Here is a 20054-nt window from a genome sequence, read left to right on the forward strand (position 1 = left end):
TGAGTAGTCCCGGCGGTGTGAACGCAACATTATTGGTACTAACGGAACTAAAGAACCAAAGTACCAGGGAAAGTCCTGCGGTGTGAATAGGGTTGTCACTAACGTAGCAGCACCATGCTACAGGAGAGTTCAGCTCTGTGTTGCTGTCGGTCCTCAGAGCCTCGCAGTGAGGTTACATAACGACTGGAGCTCCGTGGACCAGAAGCCAGTCGAGGGTGAAGAAGGACTTAATGAGATATATTCGTGCACACTGACAGTCCACACTGAACTTCAGTTACTCTGTGGCTGGACACCAACAGAAACCAGTCAAATATAATAAAAATCCTCTTAATATCATGTCGATATTCCTTGAAATTCAGTTCATATTAAAACACGTTGACTATATTTAACTAAAGAATAACTATATTATCAAATATTTTATACAAATATAAAATGTATGTTCTTGACCATGTGTTATTGCAGTACTTTTTAGGGAGGGGGGGGGGTCCCCTTTCCAGTGTGTTCTATAGTTTTTTTTGCATGTACATGTTTTTGAACATTAAAGCATGTAAACAGTAGTCACAAAAAACAAATAATGAGCATGATAAAGAATACTCTGTGTTTACTTTAGAACAACAAGTATGGATAAAATGACAGCAAAAGGTATTTTTTTATGTAATGGTGTCCAAGCCCAACTCATAAACGTGCAGCATTTATAAATACTCGTTGAGTCTAAAGCTGAAGTTGGGGGTCACTCACCTCTTCAGTACTGCTGCAGGAAGATGTTGGCTGAAAGTTACAAAGGTTAAATGTCAAAGCCAATAATTTGACAGTTTGTTTACTTTTAATATCTTTAATTTTACTTGAGAAACCCTGATTCAGAGAGTACCACATGTAGGCCGCAGTGAGTACAGACAGCAGGTTACAGACAATCTGGGTTAGAGAAGCCTTAAAACTCAGTTAGCACAGCAGCAGTCAATGCAGAAGGCTGCGGAAAATAAAAAGCAAAAATAAAAAGACAAACTTGTACACCTCTACACAGACCTGTCCAGTCTATTTGCACATCTTCCACATATTCAAATAACATTAACGTTAATAAAGTACTTAAAAACAGAGTATTGTGGATTGAATAATAAACCAGCAGGCCTAACAAAACGACGAGTGACCTAGCCTACTTTACAGAAAAACTCATCGCAGAGAATCATCTAAGATGTTATATTGCCTTTCAAAACAGTATCAACATGAACACATCTTTAATATTTGACGTCACACAAAACAAACTCAGTGGAGAACAACTGATTATCCAAGATGACACAGCAAGCAAAGCCGCTCCAAACCGTTGGATAGTCACACACGCATAAATTAAGAAATAAATACAACACTTCTCTTGTTAATACCCAGGGCACCAGCAGGAGCAAAGTTAGAAAAGGTACTGGATGCAAAGGACAAATGAATAAAAACAGGGCAGAAAACACCAACAAATCCACCAACAACATAAATAAAAAGCTTTTACAAACGACATCCTTGTAACCTTTTCAAGGGGGATGTTTTGAGAAAAGTATTGCTGTCAAGGAGGCGGTTGCTAAAGAATGACACCTACAAGTCTGTGTGGTAGGGTGAAAATGTTAAGAACTAAAATAAAATGAGTAAATAATGTTTGTTATTGCTGACAATCTGTCTTACCTCAAAGAAACAAATAAATGTTGTCACCTCAATCTTTTAGCAATCACACTACTTGGCCTTAGCTGATTTTACACAGGAAAGAAAAAGTTAATTAATTCGACCACAAACAAGACCCACATTATCCCAAATAATAGTTTTTAGAAACAGACTTTAAAAGACTAAAAAAGATGACTTGCATTAAAGCCAGATATTATGAGTTAACTTGTAAAAAGTTGCAGCATCAAGAGCCCTCAGCTGAAAATGTGTATATTGCTATACTTCAACTTAATGTTAACACTCCAAAGACACAAAGACAAACACAACATTGTTACAGTGACACATGTGAATCCCAGAACAACGTATCCTGAGATCTTCTATCTGCAGCATAAACTGACTTCAGATCAGAGCTACCCAGCTGCTGTCCCTAATCCACGGTAGTAATTTCACCATGAGAGGATTTTACAGATCAAAGACCAGAGTCTCTTGAAATCTGCAGTCATGACCTAATCTCAGAAAAAAAGAGTCAACATGAACATTTCTTGTAAATTAAAAGAAAACATTCCAACTTATTAAATGGCCGTGATTGACCAGACTTGGCAAAGTGTGTGACACCTAAAACCCAATGTCTGTCTTGGTTTGGGTCTTTTTTCAATGGGGTTGAATGAACTTCTTATCCATGGTCAGTGTATTGTCTACACTAGAGTGAAAAGGCAGACAGGAGTTACAACACTGAAATAAAGCAATGAACTGGGGCAGCAGCTTAACATCATTTAGACACCAGTTTATGCTATTTTTAATTTAAACCACTTTACCTTGCCACAAGAAAGCCCTTTCTGACAGGGAACTCAAGCAGTTATATTTGCCTTGGTGACTAAAACACATTTTGTTCATCTGCCCACAGCATAATAATACTTTGCTTCTGTCCTGTGACTCATGTACGCTTCTCCAAACTGTCCACCTACAGTAGGTTATACACTGATATAGAGAGCACCACATACAACTCAACTTCTAAACATCGTAACTATCCCTTTAAGAGTTTAGATAATAGTAAAGTTTTGCTGATTTGTTCATATGTTTTTAACAGCCTCCCTATGGAAGCTAAACATTCAACCAGATACAGCTTCATGTCACACTGTGTGCCTGCAGTGTTTAGGAAGCCACGCTGGAGTTGTTCTTTTCCCTCAGAGTGTACAGAACATAATGTTCAGGCCTAAACTGCTGCACCAGTCCTGCTACCCTTCTGAGGTCATGAGACAGGAAGAAAAGATCCGTCTCTTACTGGTGGGTCCATATGATGTCACTCTGACCCTGATCGCCTACTGGCAGATCCAGATGACATCAGAAGAGGTATTATTAGTGCTGGTTATTGTTAAATTATTAAGGCGTGATGCGCGATCAGGAGAGTGTTGTTTGATATGTGGGGGCAACCGTCTGAGTTTGTTTAGGTGACAGAAAGCAGCCGTTCTCTTTTGGTTACACTGCAGGATTAAAATATCCTAATGTTGTCGTCTCTGTAGAAGACTCCATTATTATTTCAGTTCATCCTATATATAAAAGTCTATTTGTGGCCATAGAGCTGCAGGTCGAGGCGGACCCACACTTCCCCCGTAGGAACCTCGTGCAGCAGGAGACGACGCGTCACCGGACCCTTGTTTTCCAACTCTTTCTTTATGGTGGCTACAGGAACCTCTGTCCGGCCCAGAAAGTCTGATATGAAGAGAAGAAGTACAAAAGGAACATTTTATTTCAATTGGCTTTTAAAAAGAGCTCAGAGAATGTGAAAGTTGGGTATGTGTGGGGCTCCAGTGACACAAAGGTTAGAATTGGGGGCCAGAAGTCAAAATTGTTTCAGCGTCTTCAGCAAAGTCGGCCATTTAAATTCATTTGTTAGCTTCATTTTTTCACTTAATTTTGGGGCTTTACAGATAAATCAGCAGGGTTGGGATAGGCGGGAAACATGGAAAGGTGTTGCATATAAAAAGAACAGCATTTGCTTACACTTACAGAAAGGTATGCCGGTTGGTAATTTAAGCTACATGATTACTGCAGCTGCTCCAAGTTCAAATCAAGCAACAACAATGGGCACATTTTTGGCTGATGACGGTATTTCCACAGCTGGAAGGAATGAGGGGAGAAATAAAATGGGCAGTAATGAGCAGGTGACTGACCGTCAGGTGAGAACTGGTCCCTTTCAAAGATGGTTATGCACAGGACGTCCTGGTACAGGTCTTTGATGTGGAACTGACAGTTGAAGTTCCACTTGGGGTTCAGGGTGTCGTTGAGCGTCCTGGACGTGAAGATCTGAGCTCCCATGGTCACTTCACAGTAAGGGTTGCTTTTACCTAGAGAGGGAACATGAAGACAGGGGAGCAGACAGATTAAGATAGAGGAACAACATACAGACAGGAACGAGGGGAAGAAGAGGGACAGGAAAAAAGAAAGAAAGAAAGTATGAAGAGCATTTAACCACTGGGCCCCATTTCGTCTGTGTTAATGCAGTACGGCATTCATTTTGAAAAAGGTGTGAGGTTTTTTTAATCAAAGTTTTGAAAGTTCAACCATAGCTCCTATAATAAAACTATAACAATCTCTCTAGCCAAAATAATAAGAGCCTAAAGCACAACAAGTTCCCATTAAAACTGACAGCCATTTCAGAAAACATCTATTATAGGTCATTCCATCTAGAGCCGTGGCTTCTCCCAGTTTCCACCAGATTTATCAATTTTCTAACACTAATAGATTTGGACACACATTTTTCTGACTGCCATTATTTAAACAAAGTGCCATTTACAGGGTTACAATTAAAATATTTAACTATTTAAGTTTTAAAACAGACATTCCCTCTAAGGAAATAATAGTAATGTTTTTAAGTGAGGCACAAGCACTAAGCACACAGAGGGACTCTTAAGTGAAAGTGAACGGATGAAAAAAGGGATGACAGAGCACCGTAATTAAATGTGGCTTATCATCTTGGCTTCATTAGACATCTATGCAGCAGTGCGTGCAGCACGCAGCAGGGATTACATCTGGATTCTACAAAAACATTTTAGGTTCAAGGTGTGTTTCTCAGTCCACTGAGGTGGAAGGACCACCTTCGAACACGACTGCTTCCAGCTCACCGTTAGGTTTGGCTGGCTTCAGTTCAGTGGCCTCCAAGATGGTGACGAGGAGCCTTCCTATTCCACTGGCCTTCACAGATCGTGCTGCAAACACACACACACACACGATGGATTCATAAAGAGACCATCACATTGGTTACATCAGTCCGGCTGGGTGAGTGCAGAGACAAACCTTGATAGGCCTTTTCCCTTTTTTTCTTTTCTGTCTCAAAAAATTCTTCAGATGCAGCCTTGATCTTCTGAACCCAAGCCGTCCTGAAAACACACAGAGTTATTGTACAGTCCACCAAAAACATCACGTGTGTGTGTGTGTGTGTGTGTGTGTGTGTGTGTGTGTGTGTGTGTGTGTGTGTGTGTGTGTGTGTGTGTGAGAGTGAGTGTGTGTGTGTGTAGCTACCGTTCATTGATATTGTCCGTCCTGAGTATATAGACTTTGTCGATGTGTGAGATGTGGAAGGTGGGCTCGTCGCTGGAGGGGTCCGGCAGCTTCACCAGAACTTCATTTAGCAGCACAGGCTGCAGGAGATCAAACGTTATACACAGTCAAACGTTCAACTTTAACATTAAAAGTAACTTGCGACTAAGATTGTTTAAAAGAAAATACATGCTCCCTCAAAGACGATATTAAAATATAGCATGTTTGTGTGTGTGAGTGTGAGTGTGTGAGTGTGAGTGTGAGTGTGAGTGTGTGTGTGAGTGTGAGTGTGAGTGTGAGTGTGAGTGTGTGTGTGTGTGTGTGTGTGTGTGTGTGTGTGTGTCTTACCGGCTTGTACATCTTGAGCTGTACGTTGTTCTTGTTGCTGAACAGTTTATCCGGCCCAGACGATGTGAACTGCTTAGCCGCGTGAGTCAAAAGCAGAAAGTCGTTAAAGAGGAAAGCCCAGAGTTCCTTGTTGCTCTTCACCTTGTTCATCTGAAAAGAAACAATATATATAAATAAAGAATATAGTATTTATAAATGACTATAACAATGAGAATCTGCAAGGCTCAGAAAAGCTACTTCTGTCAAGGCTCAGTGATGAATGTTGTACTTTAGTCAGCTTTAAATCACATGACAAAAAGCAAATGTTGTTTAACTTGTTCTGAGTCGCCCCGGCCTGAGATCCTTCTGTTGCCTTTCAGCTCGGATCAACCATCTCACTGTAAGAGTTTTACTCTCGTATCGTGCGACCACAACAGCCCGAGGTCTGACCCACTAATATTTCACATTTCATTTCGATGTACTCCCCTGTCTCTCTGGTCCTTTTAACATTTAAAATATTCATTTGGTGAAATAGAAAATATCCAGAACCGTTTCATTTTTCCTCACCTTGCCGCTGTGGAGCAGTTTCCTGGGGCCCAAACAGTTAGTGAGCGAGTTAAAGACGAGGTTCTGTAGAAAGAAAAAAACGTCATTAGGATCAAATATTCTCTGAGATGATGCATTCATAAATGTATGATACATTATTTCACGCTAAATTGCAGGTTCATTGATCATCTTAATACCTCTGCAGTGCCGTCACACTGTACGTGGTTCTGAATCCATTCCAGTCTGTCCGAGTTTTCCTTTTCTCTCACGCCCTCATTTACCTGATCAACAAAATAATAAAAAACAAACATCATTCAAATCCTTCCCACGCGGGATGCAGTAAAAAGCTAAAACTACTAAATATGATTAAAGTAACACGTAAGGTCATAAATGAGAGAGTGAACCTGTTGACAGAGCTCCTCCGCCCTCTCCAGAGCCTCTTTGAGAGGACCTCGGTCAGAGTGGCACTCTGTGGTGCTCTCCAGGATCTAAACACACACACACACACACACACACACACACACACACACACACACACACACACACACACACACACACACACACACACACACACACACACACACACACACACACACACACACACACACACACACACACACACACACACACACACACACACACACACACACACACACACACACACACACACACACACACACACACACACACACACACACACACACACACACACACACACACACACACACACACACACACACACACACACACACACACACACACACACACACACACACACACGTTAATTACACCCAGAAAAGGTAAAACGTTTTTTCTTCTTCTTCTAATGACACACAGTAAGGTCAGTATTTGATCTACTTAATGAGAAGTTCCCACAGACACGCTCATGAACATGATGGCCTACGTTTTTGATGTGCAGTGGGTAGCGTGTGATCCTCTGCATGGGTTTCAGCAGGAAGCTGGACAGCGGCATGCCTTTACACCTGTAGTCTGTGGCAATTTTCTAATGGGAATAAAAAACAATGGTTTTAAACTTGTTCAAAATGTAGATGTTAACCTTCATGTGTATAGCTGCAGAATCTCTGTACTTTGAAACATCTCCACTATGACCTAGATTCTTTTCTCCCACTCCTCTCTCGCTGTCTAACCCATCCTACCTTGAGGAAGTCCTTGAAGTTCGGCTCGCTGTCGATGCGTGTCTGCAGCAGCGTAGCTCCGTTGATCTGGCAGGAGCAGAAGCGGATGTAGGGCTGCATGTGGGACAGCTCCGCGGCCAGGATGTCTCCGATCATCTGCACCGGCATGTTGTCCCCGCCAGTCTTCTTACGCACACGCAGCGCCCTGCACACACATAAATACAAGCATAAACATCCGTGCTCCAGATTTGACTTTTCATTCAAAGCTACTGTTCATCCTTTTCTTATGTTCATACTACACTTTGTTTATATGTATCTGTCCCTTTAGTAGATTGTTATATTAGAGTGTATTCTCATTTATTCTGTATATTTTTATAGTGTGTATTCTTGGATACTCGTCTTTCCTACTGTGAATATGTATACATTTGATTTAAATGTTTAATTGATTGTATTTGTATTTTATTCTATTTTTAAGAATTGTTGTAATTGTTGCACAATGACTGTCAAACATGCTCCTATGACAAAACAGTTTCCCAACATGTGATAAATAAAGTATCTATCTATCTATCTATCTCTGTTTTGCATAGACAGGTCTATAGAAATAACTTTCAAAAAGCTGAAGTTGTAACATATGTCACTCCATCAGACTGACTCTCTCTCCTAGACATCACACACTCCATGGGATATTTACTTGAGAAGTTTAGTGTTGCAGGCCAGCAGTTCTTTCCAGTTGACGAAGATCATGGCCATCTCAGCCTCATTCAGCCTGCCTGACTCTAACATAGGCTTTTGGAAAACCTACACACACAAACACACACATTGAACAGAGAGAATACATTAGACAGAAAGCAGATAGCAGATTAAACACACTCATCTATGTGACCAGGAGGTCATGCAGACACCCCGACACACTTTGGATTGACAGAATATGTTTCTTATTCAGAGTGGATCACCTTTTTATACATTTTTACGTGTACTTTCTTTATCAATCTAGAATTTCGCTCATGCGTAGATTCAAACTTTTCTGTGAGGTCGTATGGTAGTATGTTTGTGGTTCGGTAGAAAGAAAATAATTTGCAGATAAAACAAGGTCTCTAGATTTTCGGAAAATTATTCTAAAAAGAGAAGTTGCTGTTGAGTTATCAAAAGTATTTAGTTGCTACTTCCATTATATTAGAGAGAAGGCAGGCATCTGTACCAATGATTTATTTGGTAAACTCACACAAAACATTCTAGACCACATACGTGTCAAACTCAAGGCCCAGGGGCCAAATCAGGCCCATGGTGGATTTAAATTAGGCCCGCAGGATAATTTCTGATTACTATTAAATCTGGCCCGCCGGTATATTGCACGCACACCTTCCTCAACCCTGAGGGTTTCCTCAGCTCAGAGCCTGAGCCCAAACATTGATGAACTTGTGGAAAAAGGCAATCATTACATTACATGTTACTTGTTAAGAATCATAAGAAATGACTCCGGAAAAGCTGCAGATAGAGCCATAAGAAATGAATGGAATTGATTATTTAATGTTTAATGTTGTTTTTATAGGCAATAATTTAAGCTTTGTTAGTTCCAGGTTTAATATATATATATATATATATATATATATAAATAATAAGTTAATTTCAATACATTTTGAAATAAACATTGAACCAGTCCGGCCCTCGACTAGTACCGTTTATTTTTATTTTGGCCCACTGTGTATTTGAATCCGACACCCCTGGTCTAGATTGATACGTTCCATTACAGGTGAAACGGGAAATATGTATTTTGGACTTTGGGGTGAAACTCTCTTTATGAAGGACATGTTTCCATTACCTCCATCACTATCTGCAAGTCTTCCACGTATCTCTCCTCGGTCTGGATCAGCTCATGGATGTAACCCTGTCTCTTCTTCTCCTGTGAGCTCAGAGTGTCGAGGCTGTTCAGGTCCGCACACCCTGCAGCACAGAAACACACAACATTCAGCCAGTGCAACAGAAACCAAGACACTACTCAAACCTCAGCAGCACTTTAGCACTGCTTTCACTGCCTCCTGCTGGACGTTTGGACAACAACAACAAAATATGCTGCTTTTATCACTTTCAAAATGTATTTAATTGATTGATTGATTACATTGAAATTAAACATAAAGTTAAAACTATAGAAAATACAGAGACACTATCTATAATATACCTTAATAGTAACAGAGAGACATTAAATCAAAACATGAATAGATACTTTGAAATACCTGTATGGGTTCCATAATGCCACAAAAGACAGTCAAATGATTTCTCTGAATTTGGTGGTAAAGGGTTTCTATAATAATTCTAAAAGACTGACTCCCAAAAGTTCACTAAGAAAGGACTTGACCACCGTGTGAAGGAGTGAGACAGTTTCACTTCCACATTTATCACGTTAGCTCCACATCAAGGTGCAGTGGAGCTAATTTAGCTTAAACACGATGCTGCTCTCTTTAAGTCGTCTGCTCTCAAGTTTATGCGCGCACACTGAAGCTTTCAGAAAGACGGGACAGAAAGGGGGAAAAAAGGGATGAAAAGGCAAATGGGACACGCCAAAACCAGTAAATACGTACCTGATACAAGGGTCCCATGAACCCATTGTGAGGGTCCCATGCTCTCTGACTTTTGCTCCCTCCCTGGGCTTTCTCCTTCCTCTCCTTTGTCTGTCTCCTCCCAAAGGTTTAAAAAGTGAAAGCTGCTCTGTAGAGTCATTGTGCTGACTGTCTCTCCAGGTATTTAAAATAATTATATGTCTAATGCTGTGTTTGTCCGCCAGTACTCTGTCTCTACTGTGTCTTTTTCTCTGTCTGTGCTCTTGTCTTGTCTTTCCCAAAACCAGACTTAAACCTCTCCAAGACCAAATCTGTTTGTACCAAAACAGCAAGAGGAATCCTCTCTTTGTTTCTCACCCTGTGACGCATGTTTGGAGCACAAGAAGCTTGGGTTTTTTCTAACTTTCATAGACTTCAGTCAATTAAGACTATTTGTAGAACACGTCCAGATCAGATACCAAACATTACCTCAGTAAGAAACACACATGGATGTTTAACCGTGCATACAGTACAGGTCACTAAAACATTTAAAGGTTAGTTGTTCACATACTGTATATCTGCCCATCTTAATCTTGTGTGTGCGTACACACACACACACACACACACACACACACACATCACTTCAGAGGACATTAGATTGACTTACATGCATTTCCTGGAGACTTATTCTATCCTTAACCATAACCAACACATGCCTAACCCTTAACCGTACCCTAAACCTAATCAAGTCTCCACCTCCATTTTGTCCCCATAAGGCGGGCGAGTCCCCACACGTGACTGTGTAAACAAATGTAGGTCCCCACAAGTATAGTAATGCTAGGCCACACACACACACACACACACACACACACACACACACACACACACACACACACACACACACACACACACACACACACACACACACACACACACACACACACACACACACACACACACACACACACACACACACACACACACACACACACACACACACACACACACACACACACACACACACACACACACACACACACACACACACACACACCTTTTGACAATAACAAAAAAATCTGCTAAAACCATTTTAATATGTATACTTTATTTTAGAACCAGAAAATATACCAGTACACATCTTGAAAACACTGAAACCATCTTGCACGACAAATGGTCTGTATATTTTTTCAGATCAGTTTTGCTAGTGGTTGCTTTGACTGAGCTCTTGATACAGCCTTTTGTCAGTATGGTTCAACCCATTTCAAAAGTCTAGGAGCATTAAACTGAGCCAGGTAACCTCTGTAGGTCATTTTCATTGTGGTGAACACTGTTAGCAGGAGCTCTTCTCATTTCTCAATATTTTGTGACTCCTTTGCTCCTCTCTCTTCCTGCCTGTAAACAAGAAATGTCTCTCGGTGCGCCCTCTACAAGGACCAATCCTTTCTTTCAACTTGTTTCCATCTAGTCTATTCTCTGCCTCCATCTACATTTCAGGTCTCAAACAAGGAGAGGAGGAGAAGGATGTACACAATTATTAATAAGAAGAGCTTTTGTTATCAGAAAAAAATCAGAGGAGCAGCAAATACAGCTTTCAGTTAATATAAGATGCAGCAGCAGTTTGTATATCAGCCCTCGAGGAAAATGTCTGTCAATAGTGTTAAAACAGTGCGTCATATGGGGAAGACTTGCTTCATCTCACTTCAAAAACAGTTATTGATAACCCAGGTATGGCTTTTAAATGTGACAGACAGGATGTACCGTGCTGCTTGTACCATTTCATGTCTAAATTAAGTTAAACTAAAGGTTTTCAAAGGCACAAAATCAAAAGCCCACAAAGGAAAAGTGGAAATCAAAATAATAGGCCACATCAAACATCTGTAGAGATTGAAATAGAATATATACTGTTCCCTCAAGTTTTTGTTGAACATATTTACTACTTTATTCCTTCCTGAACACATTTCTCTGAAGATATACTTCAATCCTTATTGTTGAAACAACTGCAGGAGGGCTGGGCCCCAATTTGGAGCATGCATTATTCTTTTTAGATATCAACAAGCTTGACGGTGAGGACACATGAAGTGTCAGTCAAACCTAAACATCATGGCTGAGTAAGACACAACTCCGAGGAGAGACGGAGACAAATAGTGGGCTCTGTGTGAGCTAGACTCTCATAACAGGAGAGTAAGAAGGGCAGAAACAATGTGCATGAAAAGGGGAAAAGGAGTTTGATGCAGCACAGAATAAGGGGGAAATGCGTGTCTTGTGAAGGGAAGACAAAGGAAAGAAGAGGGAAAAGCCACAGAGAGACCCACTATTTCTCTGCATAATGTAGCATCATCAGTTCACAATCAGAACAAGTAGTGAGGAAATCCAAAAAGGCACGGAGGCTTTTAAATTCACAGAATCATTATTGGTTCACAGGAAACACATGACTCTCCCATTGTTTCCTCTATCACACAGCCATTAGTTCAATAAGTTAGTAGAAATGGAGTCCAGACACAGTGCCACTTCAGAGCAGAGTGTACTAGTGGGTCTCTCTGGAGTCAGGAGTAGGAAGAAGGAAGAGGAAGAGGAATTTCTACCGCCCTAGAAGGAGAAAGAGACAGAAGCCGAGAGAAAAGGGAAGGAGAAACGCAGAGTGGGAAGGGAGTGAGGGAGGTGGGGAAATAGGAAGAAAGGTGAAATAGTCAGTGAGAATAAAGGGTATACAGATGAAGAGATGGATAGATGGAGATTCAGTAATGGTTGATGGGGGTTGCAAAGATGAACAAATGATATGTTTTTGTTAGTCATAGGCCCAATCCCGATCTCCACACACAGAGAAGTTGAGTCGCATTTCTCTTAAAGGTCCCCTATTACTGTCCCTTGGTTGCTGATTGGCTAATGGTTAAACAAGCCAAAACATCGTTATGACATCATAAAGTGGCCAAAATCTGATCAGCTCTTTTTCAGACAGGTTTTTATAGAAATGGATCAGGACAAAAAGAGAGAGAATCTTTGTTCCTGAAACTTTCAGAATACATGTTGATGTAGAAAAGACATGAACAATTGGATTTTGCATAATAGGTGACCTTCAACACTTGTTGGATCGGGGTTACCTCACTGGGAAACCCTCGAGTGCATTGGGGCTCTGATGCATCCTTTTTAACACTATTATTTTAACGCTGCATATCTGCAGACTTTCATTAGGGACGTGCCTATAGTTCATTAGTGCAAAGAGCCTGTGAAGATCTGGCATTTATGTTCCTCATTCACCCTAGGACTAAAGCTGCGTACAGAAGCAAAGTCATGAAGCCTGAGGGGGTCTAGTGTTCAGGCTTGAGACTGGGATTGGGCCATCGTGAATTGAAGCAAAAAGTGAGAAGAGCATCTCCGTATTTTGCATATTTTTTCATGATATCATATTTAATGGATCTACTTACATGTTGAGCTGGGGTCACATTCTGTTGTGGTCATCTTAACGTAATTGATGGGGAACAGACCACTGACGCCGTTGATCTCTCCCCTCCACCAATCAGGGTTGTTCTTGTCAAACACGTTGATCAGCTGACCTTTAGAGAAGCTCATCTCATCCCCGTTGGCGGCTATGTAGTCGTATATGGCGATCACCTGACATACTGAAAAAGAAAAAGAGTTACACCATTATATTATTTATATTTCTAGTGTATTTTATCACTGGTCTTCATCTGACATGTATTTAGTGTGTGTGTGTGTGTGTGTGTGTGTGTGTGTGTGTGTGTGTGTGTGTGTGTGTGTGTGTGTGTGTGTGTGTGTGTGTGTGTGTGTGTGTGTGTGTGTGTGTGTGTGTGTGTGTGTGTGTGTGTGTGTGTGTGTGTGTGTGTGTGTGTGTGTTACCTGGTTGAGGTGCTGGTGTGGATTTGCCGCTGGAGGATCCCAGTACTTTGACATTAGAGGAAGGAAACCAGCCCTTCTGACGCTTTTTGCCACGGGCCTAGAGTCAGATAACACAGACAAACGTGGAACATGATATTTAAATCAAACAGAACAGCAGCTGGTCAACAACTTTCTCCAAATCCTCCCTTGAGTCCAAGTGGACGGAGAGCAGCTCTAGCGTCCATCAAGACACAGCTGTGAACAGCAGATGGAAACTGACCTGCAGCTCTCCGAGCCACCAGCCAGAGTTGTTCTTGCCGAGGATGAGGATGAGTTGGCCATTTTCCAGATTGAGCTGTTCAGGGCCGGTGGAGGGGTGGGCCTTCATCACCTGGGCGATCTCTGTGCACACAACACAAAGATGCAACTTCAAAAAATGCAACAAAAGGGTATTCTGCTCTATTCTGGTACGTGACTGAGTGACTTGGCGTCAAAGATTAGACCAAAAAAAAAGACAACATTGTGAGCTCACCTGGCTTCTTCTTTGCAGATAAACTGGATGTCTGAAATAAATACAGTTATATCATCATTACACTGCTTTATAACGTTATTAACTACCATTACAAATACCAAAACTGATATCAATGTTTATGTTCATGTTTTGAGTTTGTGCTTTGAAGTCTAGAAGGGGTCTAGAACAGGGTCCCCCAAAAGGACTTTTGTACTAAAGTATGTATGTTTTTGAGATGTATGCCTTGCATTCGTGTTGCTATAAGTATTGTTAAGCGCATGTGATTAAATGGTTGATTGTTTTTATCTCTGGCTTCTGTTTGCATATGTGTTCTTATTTGTTGTGATGTCTGGTCTTGATGCAGCTAGTCCCCTTTCTCCAGGATATGTTTTACCATTGGAGACAATATAAAGTAACCAAATATACAGTAAAAGACCGGCTACAGGGTTTTCTCTTTTATATCGGCTTGTGTTGAGTGTTCTTACATCGGCCTCTTTGGGTTTGACGTAGTTGCTGGGGAAGACGCCAGAGCTGCCTCCTATCGAGCCGTGCCACCACTCTCCGTCTCTCTTGCTCACCAGGATCAAATCTCCCTCTCTGAAGGTCAGATCTCCCGGCTCCGGAGACTCATAAGTGTACAACGCCGTGTACTCTGGAAAGGAAAATAAATCATATAAGATCATAAACTAAGGGAAATGAACTCAAGACTCCAGCTTAAACAAGGCTTGTTGCTAAATTAAACTGACCCACCAGCCAGATTTCTGACACATTAACCCAGATATTGTTTTACATACATTCATTGCAGTATCTACCATAAAGGCAGATTGCACCTGCAATTTTAAGACTTCTCCCAAAGACTTGGTCTTGATTTTGAGGATTTTATTGTAAAATTCAGACATTAAATATAATTTAAAACAGAAACTAATAGGAAATGCCTTCACTGACTCTTACACCATCTAAAAAACCCAATTACAAGACATTTAAATAGGAAACAGCTTCATGTATTCAGGGTGAATTAACTGTATGATGATTAAAGGTGGGGTAGGTAATTTTGGAGAAACCAGCTCGAGTGCGCTAGAATTTGAAAATACACAGCTGGAAAAAATCTGCCACTTCCTTACAGAGCCCCTCCTCCAACACACACGAACGTGCACATGACCAATGAGGGCACGAGATAAGTTTGTGCACAGATGGAAGGCTGACAGGCAGGTAGGCCATCCAGTTACTTTAGCCGGGCCGGCTAAAACGATTGGTCGTGCTTTTTACAGTACTACGGCTTCCACAGATGACATTTTTTTAGCATTCCATGGAATATAACAAAAAGTGTATCTCGAGCCGGTTTCTCAAACTTACCTACCCCACCTTTAAGTATAAAATATAATTAGTAAGGCAGATATTTCAGAGGATATTTGACTGTACCATCAAGATGTAGGCTGTCGCTTGACTCAGAAGCATCTGGAGGGGAGCCCTTCATGCTGTAAACACAGAGAGACTACATCACCAAATGTATTCATTTATGTATCCATCCAACCATCCTACAACACTTTTCAGGATCACAGAAGCTGCGACCTCTGGCTCCTCCTGAGGGATGCAAAGCTTTCTTAAGCCAGATGGGGACGAACGGCTGCTGCATGTCTGCCCTGGGCTTTATGAGTTCAACTGCCAGGAGACAAGTTAGTAAAAAGCAGAGATGACCATAAGCGCCCACGGCAATACAGGCGATGACTCCTTATTTAAGTCCAGCTGAAGATTGTGCAGCAACTTAAGCATTGACATACACACTGAAAGCGTTTTTCTACATGCATCAGATGTCATACGTTCATACTGTAGACATATATGAATGAATGATCTTTATTGACAAAGCTTATTACAGCAGAAACATCTCATTGCAAACACACACTACAACAGACAATGTTAAGAATGTAGTTTTCTCCTGCTTTGTGTAACACACTGAATGATTTGAATCATAATCGCTTGATGCCTGTAGGTGTGGAGTATATAAGATGTGCCTGAAAATGAAATATCATTAATGTGTAATGATGTTTAAATCACAAAGGTTCTGGTGAGCCATCAAAAGGCGTGATTTCTTTTATATTATTGGCTAACTGTGAGAGCTAAAATGCAAGCTAAATTCTCCTTTACAGCATTTCAATGCATGTTCACAATCTGGTATGCATTCAAATATGGATTAACTAAGATAAGTGTATTTGAGGCAATCGGGGCATTAGAATGACCCAGAGGTTAACAAATGTGCGCTTCTACATTATCTTTTAATACCCCACACCCAACCTTCCAGGCTGATTACGGCTGAAACACTTCTACCCTGAGCCGCACTCATATTATTTTGGTTATCAGCCAAAACCCAGGATCGGAGTTGAATGTTGGTACATTACACTATACATATACACTTGACTGGATTGACGAGTAAATCAAGAGCTTCACCTTCAGACTTAGCTGCCTCACAATTGTCAGGCCCAAATCCAGCTGAAATCACACTCTATTTATGACTCTATGCGGCTGTGTGAGGGAGGAAGTTATTTTATGCTGTGAATACCTGACATGCCTACTGGAATAGTTACAGTGCCACACCCTTAGACTCAGGCCCTCACTGACACATGGATATTATCATGTGACTGATGCACTCTGAGAAAAACCGCATCACAAAGGCCACTTAAAAAGCCCAATATCACAAATGTACCGGAGGTGTTACAATCCTTCTAGTGTATGCCGCCATTCTCTGTCCTTGAACCCCCAAAGGGAAAAAGGTAAACATGAATCACAAAAACCTTATATGTATATATTTTTGACCTGGATACTAGAAGGTTTTGTGCTTCAAGCTAGAGATTTATGTGAATGTTTGAGTATTTTGTTTTTCTTATGTAGCGTAAAGGGACTACAACTGCAACTATAACACAGGGTGGTTCATTGACAATAAATACATTCATTAATTCACCTTGAACCTTTAATGTTTACGAATGAAATATGACTATGGTGTAGGGCTGCTCAATTAATCGTATTTTAGTCGCAATTACGATTATGGCTTGCAACGATTACGAAAACAAAGTAATCGAAATATAACGATTATTTTTGTATTATTATTTGTTTTTCAGTTGAGTTATACTTACAGTTCAGGGTAATCAACTGTTAAAAACATACTGTTCACGTTTTTTCTCTCCAATAAATTGATGTTTTCAAAGTAAATGGATAATGGTTTTTAATAATCGTGATATCAATTATTGACCCAAATAATCGAGATTATGATTTTTGCCATAATCGAGCAGCCCTTGTTTCTAGCAAAACATCTTTAAGAGATGACATGAGCAGCCCTACCAGCATTTGCCATGGTGGCCAAAACATTTTTATTTGGTCTTAAATTGTAGTTCAACATTTATTTCCTGTTACTTCTGGACCATGACGGTGGGCCAGCCTTTAATGTTTAAATGAGTGGAATATGTTATGTTTTACCAAAATGTTGGCTATATGTTAAGGAGTTTTCAGGTTGTGACAGTGCATTGCAACATGTTTGTTGATCTTGTTTATTGGTATTTATTATTTTTGATATTATTTATTTAAATGTAGATATGAATGTATATTTTATTTTATTTTGTATTGGTTTTTCAGTTGATTACCCTGTACGTATAATTCAACAGTTAAAAAGTTCAAATTATTATTTGTATTTGTTTTAAAGTACAATAAATGGATGTTTTCAAAGTCAATGAATAATCGCATTTAATAATCGCAATTACAATTATTGACCCAAATAATCGAGATTATGATTTTTGACATAATCGAGCAGCCCTACTTTAGGTGGGCTATATCCTGAGCACTGTGATTGTAACCTTTATTTGTTTACTTTTACAAATACACATCCTTTATTAAGCTATGGGCCGTCCCTGTTTGCAGTGTATCTATTGATGTACAGATAACTGGGATTACTTTGATGCTGAAGAACACTTTAATATTAGAACAATCTTGGTTGTAAAATTACTTTCTTACACTTTCATGACAGATTCATGGAAGAATAGATAAACAATGATGTTGGCACAAGTCAAGCTGAATCTAAGAATATGTGCGTCATGTGCATATACAGGTTTGGCTATACGCTATTTTCTATGCATATTGTTATTTAAATCAGTCATCAGCTCAGTTCTGGTACTTGGCAAGCTCACCCAATAGTTTGCTTTCACTTTTACAAAGAGGGAAATCCACTGTCCGCCGTAGCCTAGTTTAATTATGGTGACCAAATAGTGTTTGTGTGCATGAAGACTCACTCTGAGCTCTCTTCTTCTCCCAGCAGGGTCACGTATGATTTAGGGAACCAGCCCCGCTCACTGTTCAGCTCTCCCAGCCACCAGTTCTCCTGCTGCTCCAACACCTGGATCACATCGTCCTTGTTGAAGTTCAGATGGCTTTCTGTCTTTGCTGTCCACGAACACAGAGCCTGGGCCAGCAGGTTCCCCACCACCAGCTGAAAGACACAGAGAGACACAGAGTGCAGTGAGGGGGGATTCAAGGAGGAATCGCACAGCTTATGCATCCGGTCAACATGTGCAAACAAAACGAAACCTGTCATTCCCTCAAAGCATTAAATGCACCCTGACAAGCAAACAATAGCCTGGTGTTCATATTTACTTGAACGTATTCAAATGAGGTAATATGCATACATTTGATGCAAAACCAGCCCCTTTCTAAAAAAAGTACCCTCTATTCAAGAACAGTCCAATTCACAAAGGTCACAGCCCAGAGCGACATACAGCTACAAAGAACTTCATTGGGTTGGTGGTAACCGGTAAAGTAAAGTGTATACAATCAAACAAAATTAGTTTGGGATGCAAGAACATTTGTGTCATGAAAAAGAAACGAATAAATCCCCCTCCCGTTGTCTTTGACAAAATAAAAATAAGGTTACTATTCAAATAAAAAATCTAATAAAAATGCTTTACTCTCTTTATTTGGTTTGGATGGAATACACAGTCTTCTTCAGCCTGACTTTCACGCCTCCAAACAGTTGCATCGGCCTTAATCAAATGTGTACTTTGTCTCATGGATAATTGCGTGTTTACTTTGTAATATAATAATTAGTGCCTTTCATACTTTCATTGAATAAGACCATGAGACAGGAAAGAGGGCAGATCCAAAGTGGCTTCAATCAATTCTTTATGAATTCGCCCCTGAGTATTTGAGCGTTTCCATCTGTCCAGACAAGAATCACACTGTGATCATCAAAGGGTAGCAGCAGAAAAGTCACTGTTACACCTCTCACCTGTCCTTGTGTGTCAGAGGGCGCAGGGTCGGTGAGTGTGTTGGTGTGAAGGCAGACTTTGTTCCCGCTGCCTTGACAGCCTCTAGCGCATTGGAGAGTTGAGACTGGAGCGCCAATTTAGGGGCAGGGGCCGCAGCCGCCACGCTGTTAGCTGCGTCCGATGGGGACGCCCTCTCCACGTAGCTCTCTGGGAACCAGCCCATCTTCCCCTGCCTGCTGCCAAACAACCAGCCCTCCTCCCGCTCCGTTGTCTCATCCACCTGACAGGAGGAAGACAAGAACAAAGAAACATTTGAACCGGGACAAAAAGGTCCTTTCTCTACTGCTGCAGTAGTATCCTGTGTCCAGCCCTCATTAGCCTTCATGTTCAATCTTACCTCGATGATATCTTCCGAATTGAAGTTAAGCTCTTCGTTGTTTCGGGCAGTGAACGGGTACAGAGCTTTGAAGGATGTTAGCGCCGCTGACTTCCTGTGATGTGTGGCTCTGGGCTGTCCTCCTAAAGCAGAACATCAGGGATCAGAGTTTAACTTCAAAAGTGCTTTGAAAAAATGTAAAGTGTTGCAAACGTGCAGGTAAATGTGTAAGAGGTGAACTATATACATCTAAAAAAGAATAAGATGAGCTAAAAACTGAAAGTAAAATCAATACTGTTTCTTGTAATACTAAACAAATGTGTGAAAAGCAAACAGATAAATGCTTGAAGCTATCAAGGTGTGTGTGTGTGT

At 40.8% G+C, this 20054-nt stretch overlaps 1 protein-coding gene across 1 annotated transcript in view; it reads right to left on the reverse strand.

The window, feature by feature from the left end:
* Positions 1–584: 584 nt before the first annotated feature.
* LOC307027975 (intersectin-2-like) overlaps positions 585–20054 on the reverse strand; it is a gene marked incomplete at its 5' end in the record, with an annotated part of 20666 nt that continues 1196 nt past the window's right edge. The window contains 23 exons of the mRNA XM_079662668.1: positions 585–3348; positions 3810–3983; positions 4761–4844; positions 4933–5015; positions 5158–5276; positions 5524–5673; positions 6070–6132; positions 6246–6329; positions 6453–6536; positions 6953–7051; positions 7206–7389; positions 7876–7982; positions 9004–9125; positions 13141–13335; positions 13574–13670; positions 13833–13954; positions 14085–14115; positions 14549–14715; positions 15483–15538; positions 18335–18531; positions 19267–19276; positions 19327–19586; positions 19704–19825. Coding sequence (XP_079518794.1) covers positions 3200–3348; positions 3810–3983; positions 4761–4844; positions 4933–5015; positions 5158–5276; positions 5524–5673; positions 6070–6132; positions 6246–6329; positions 6453–6536; positions 6953–7051; positions 7206–7389; positions 7876–7982; positions 9004–9125; positions 13141–13335; positions 13574–13670; positions 13833–13954; positions 14085–14115; positions 14549–14715; positions 15483–15538; positions 18335–18531; positions 19267–19276; positions 19327–19586; positions 19704–19825 — 2759 coding nt within the window. The 3' untranslated portion in view covers positions 585–3199. The remainder of the gene's footprint in view (positions 3349–3809; positions 3984–4760; positions 4845–4932; positions 5016–5157; positions 5277–5523; positions 5674–6069; positions 6133–6245; positions 6330–6452; positions 6537–6952; positions 7052–7205; positions 7390–7875; positions 7983–9003; positions 9126–13140; positions 13336–13573; positions 13671–13832; positions 13955–14084; positions 14116–14548; positions 14716–15482; positions 15539–18334; positions 18532–19266; positions 19277–19326; positions 19587–19703; positions 19826–20054) is intronic.

This window comes from Notothenia rossii (genome assembly GCF_949606895.1).
Source record: "Notothenia rossii genome assembly, chromosome: 2".
Lineage (NCBI taxonomy): Eukaryota > Metazoa > Chordata > Actinopteri > Perciformes > Nototheniidae > Notothenia > Notothenia rossii.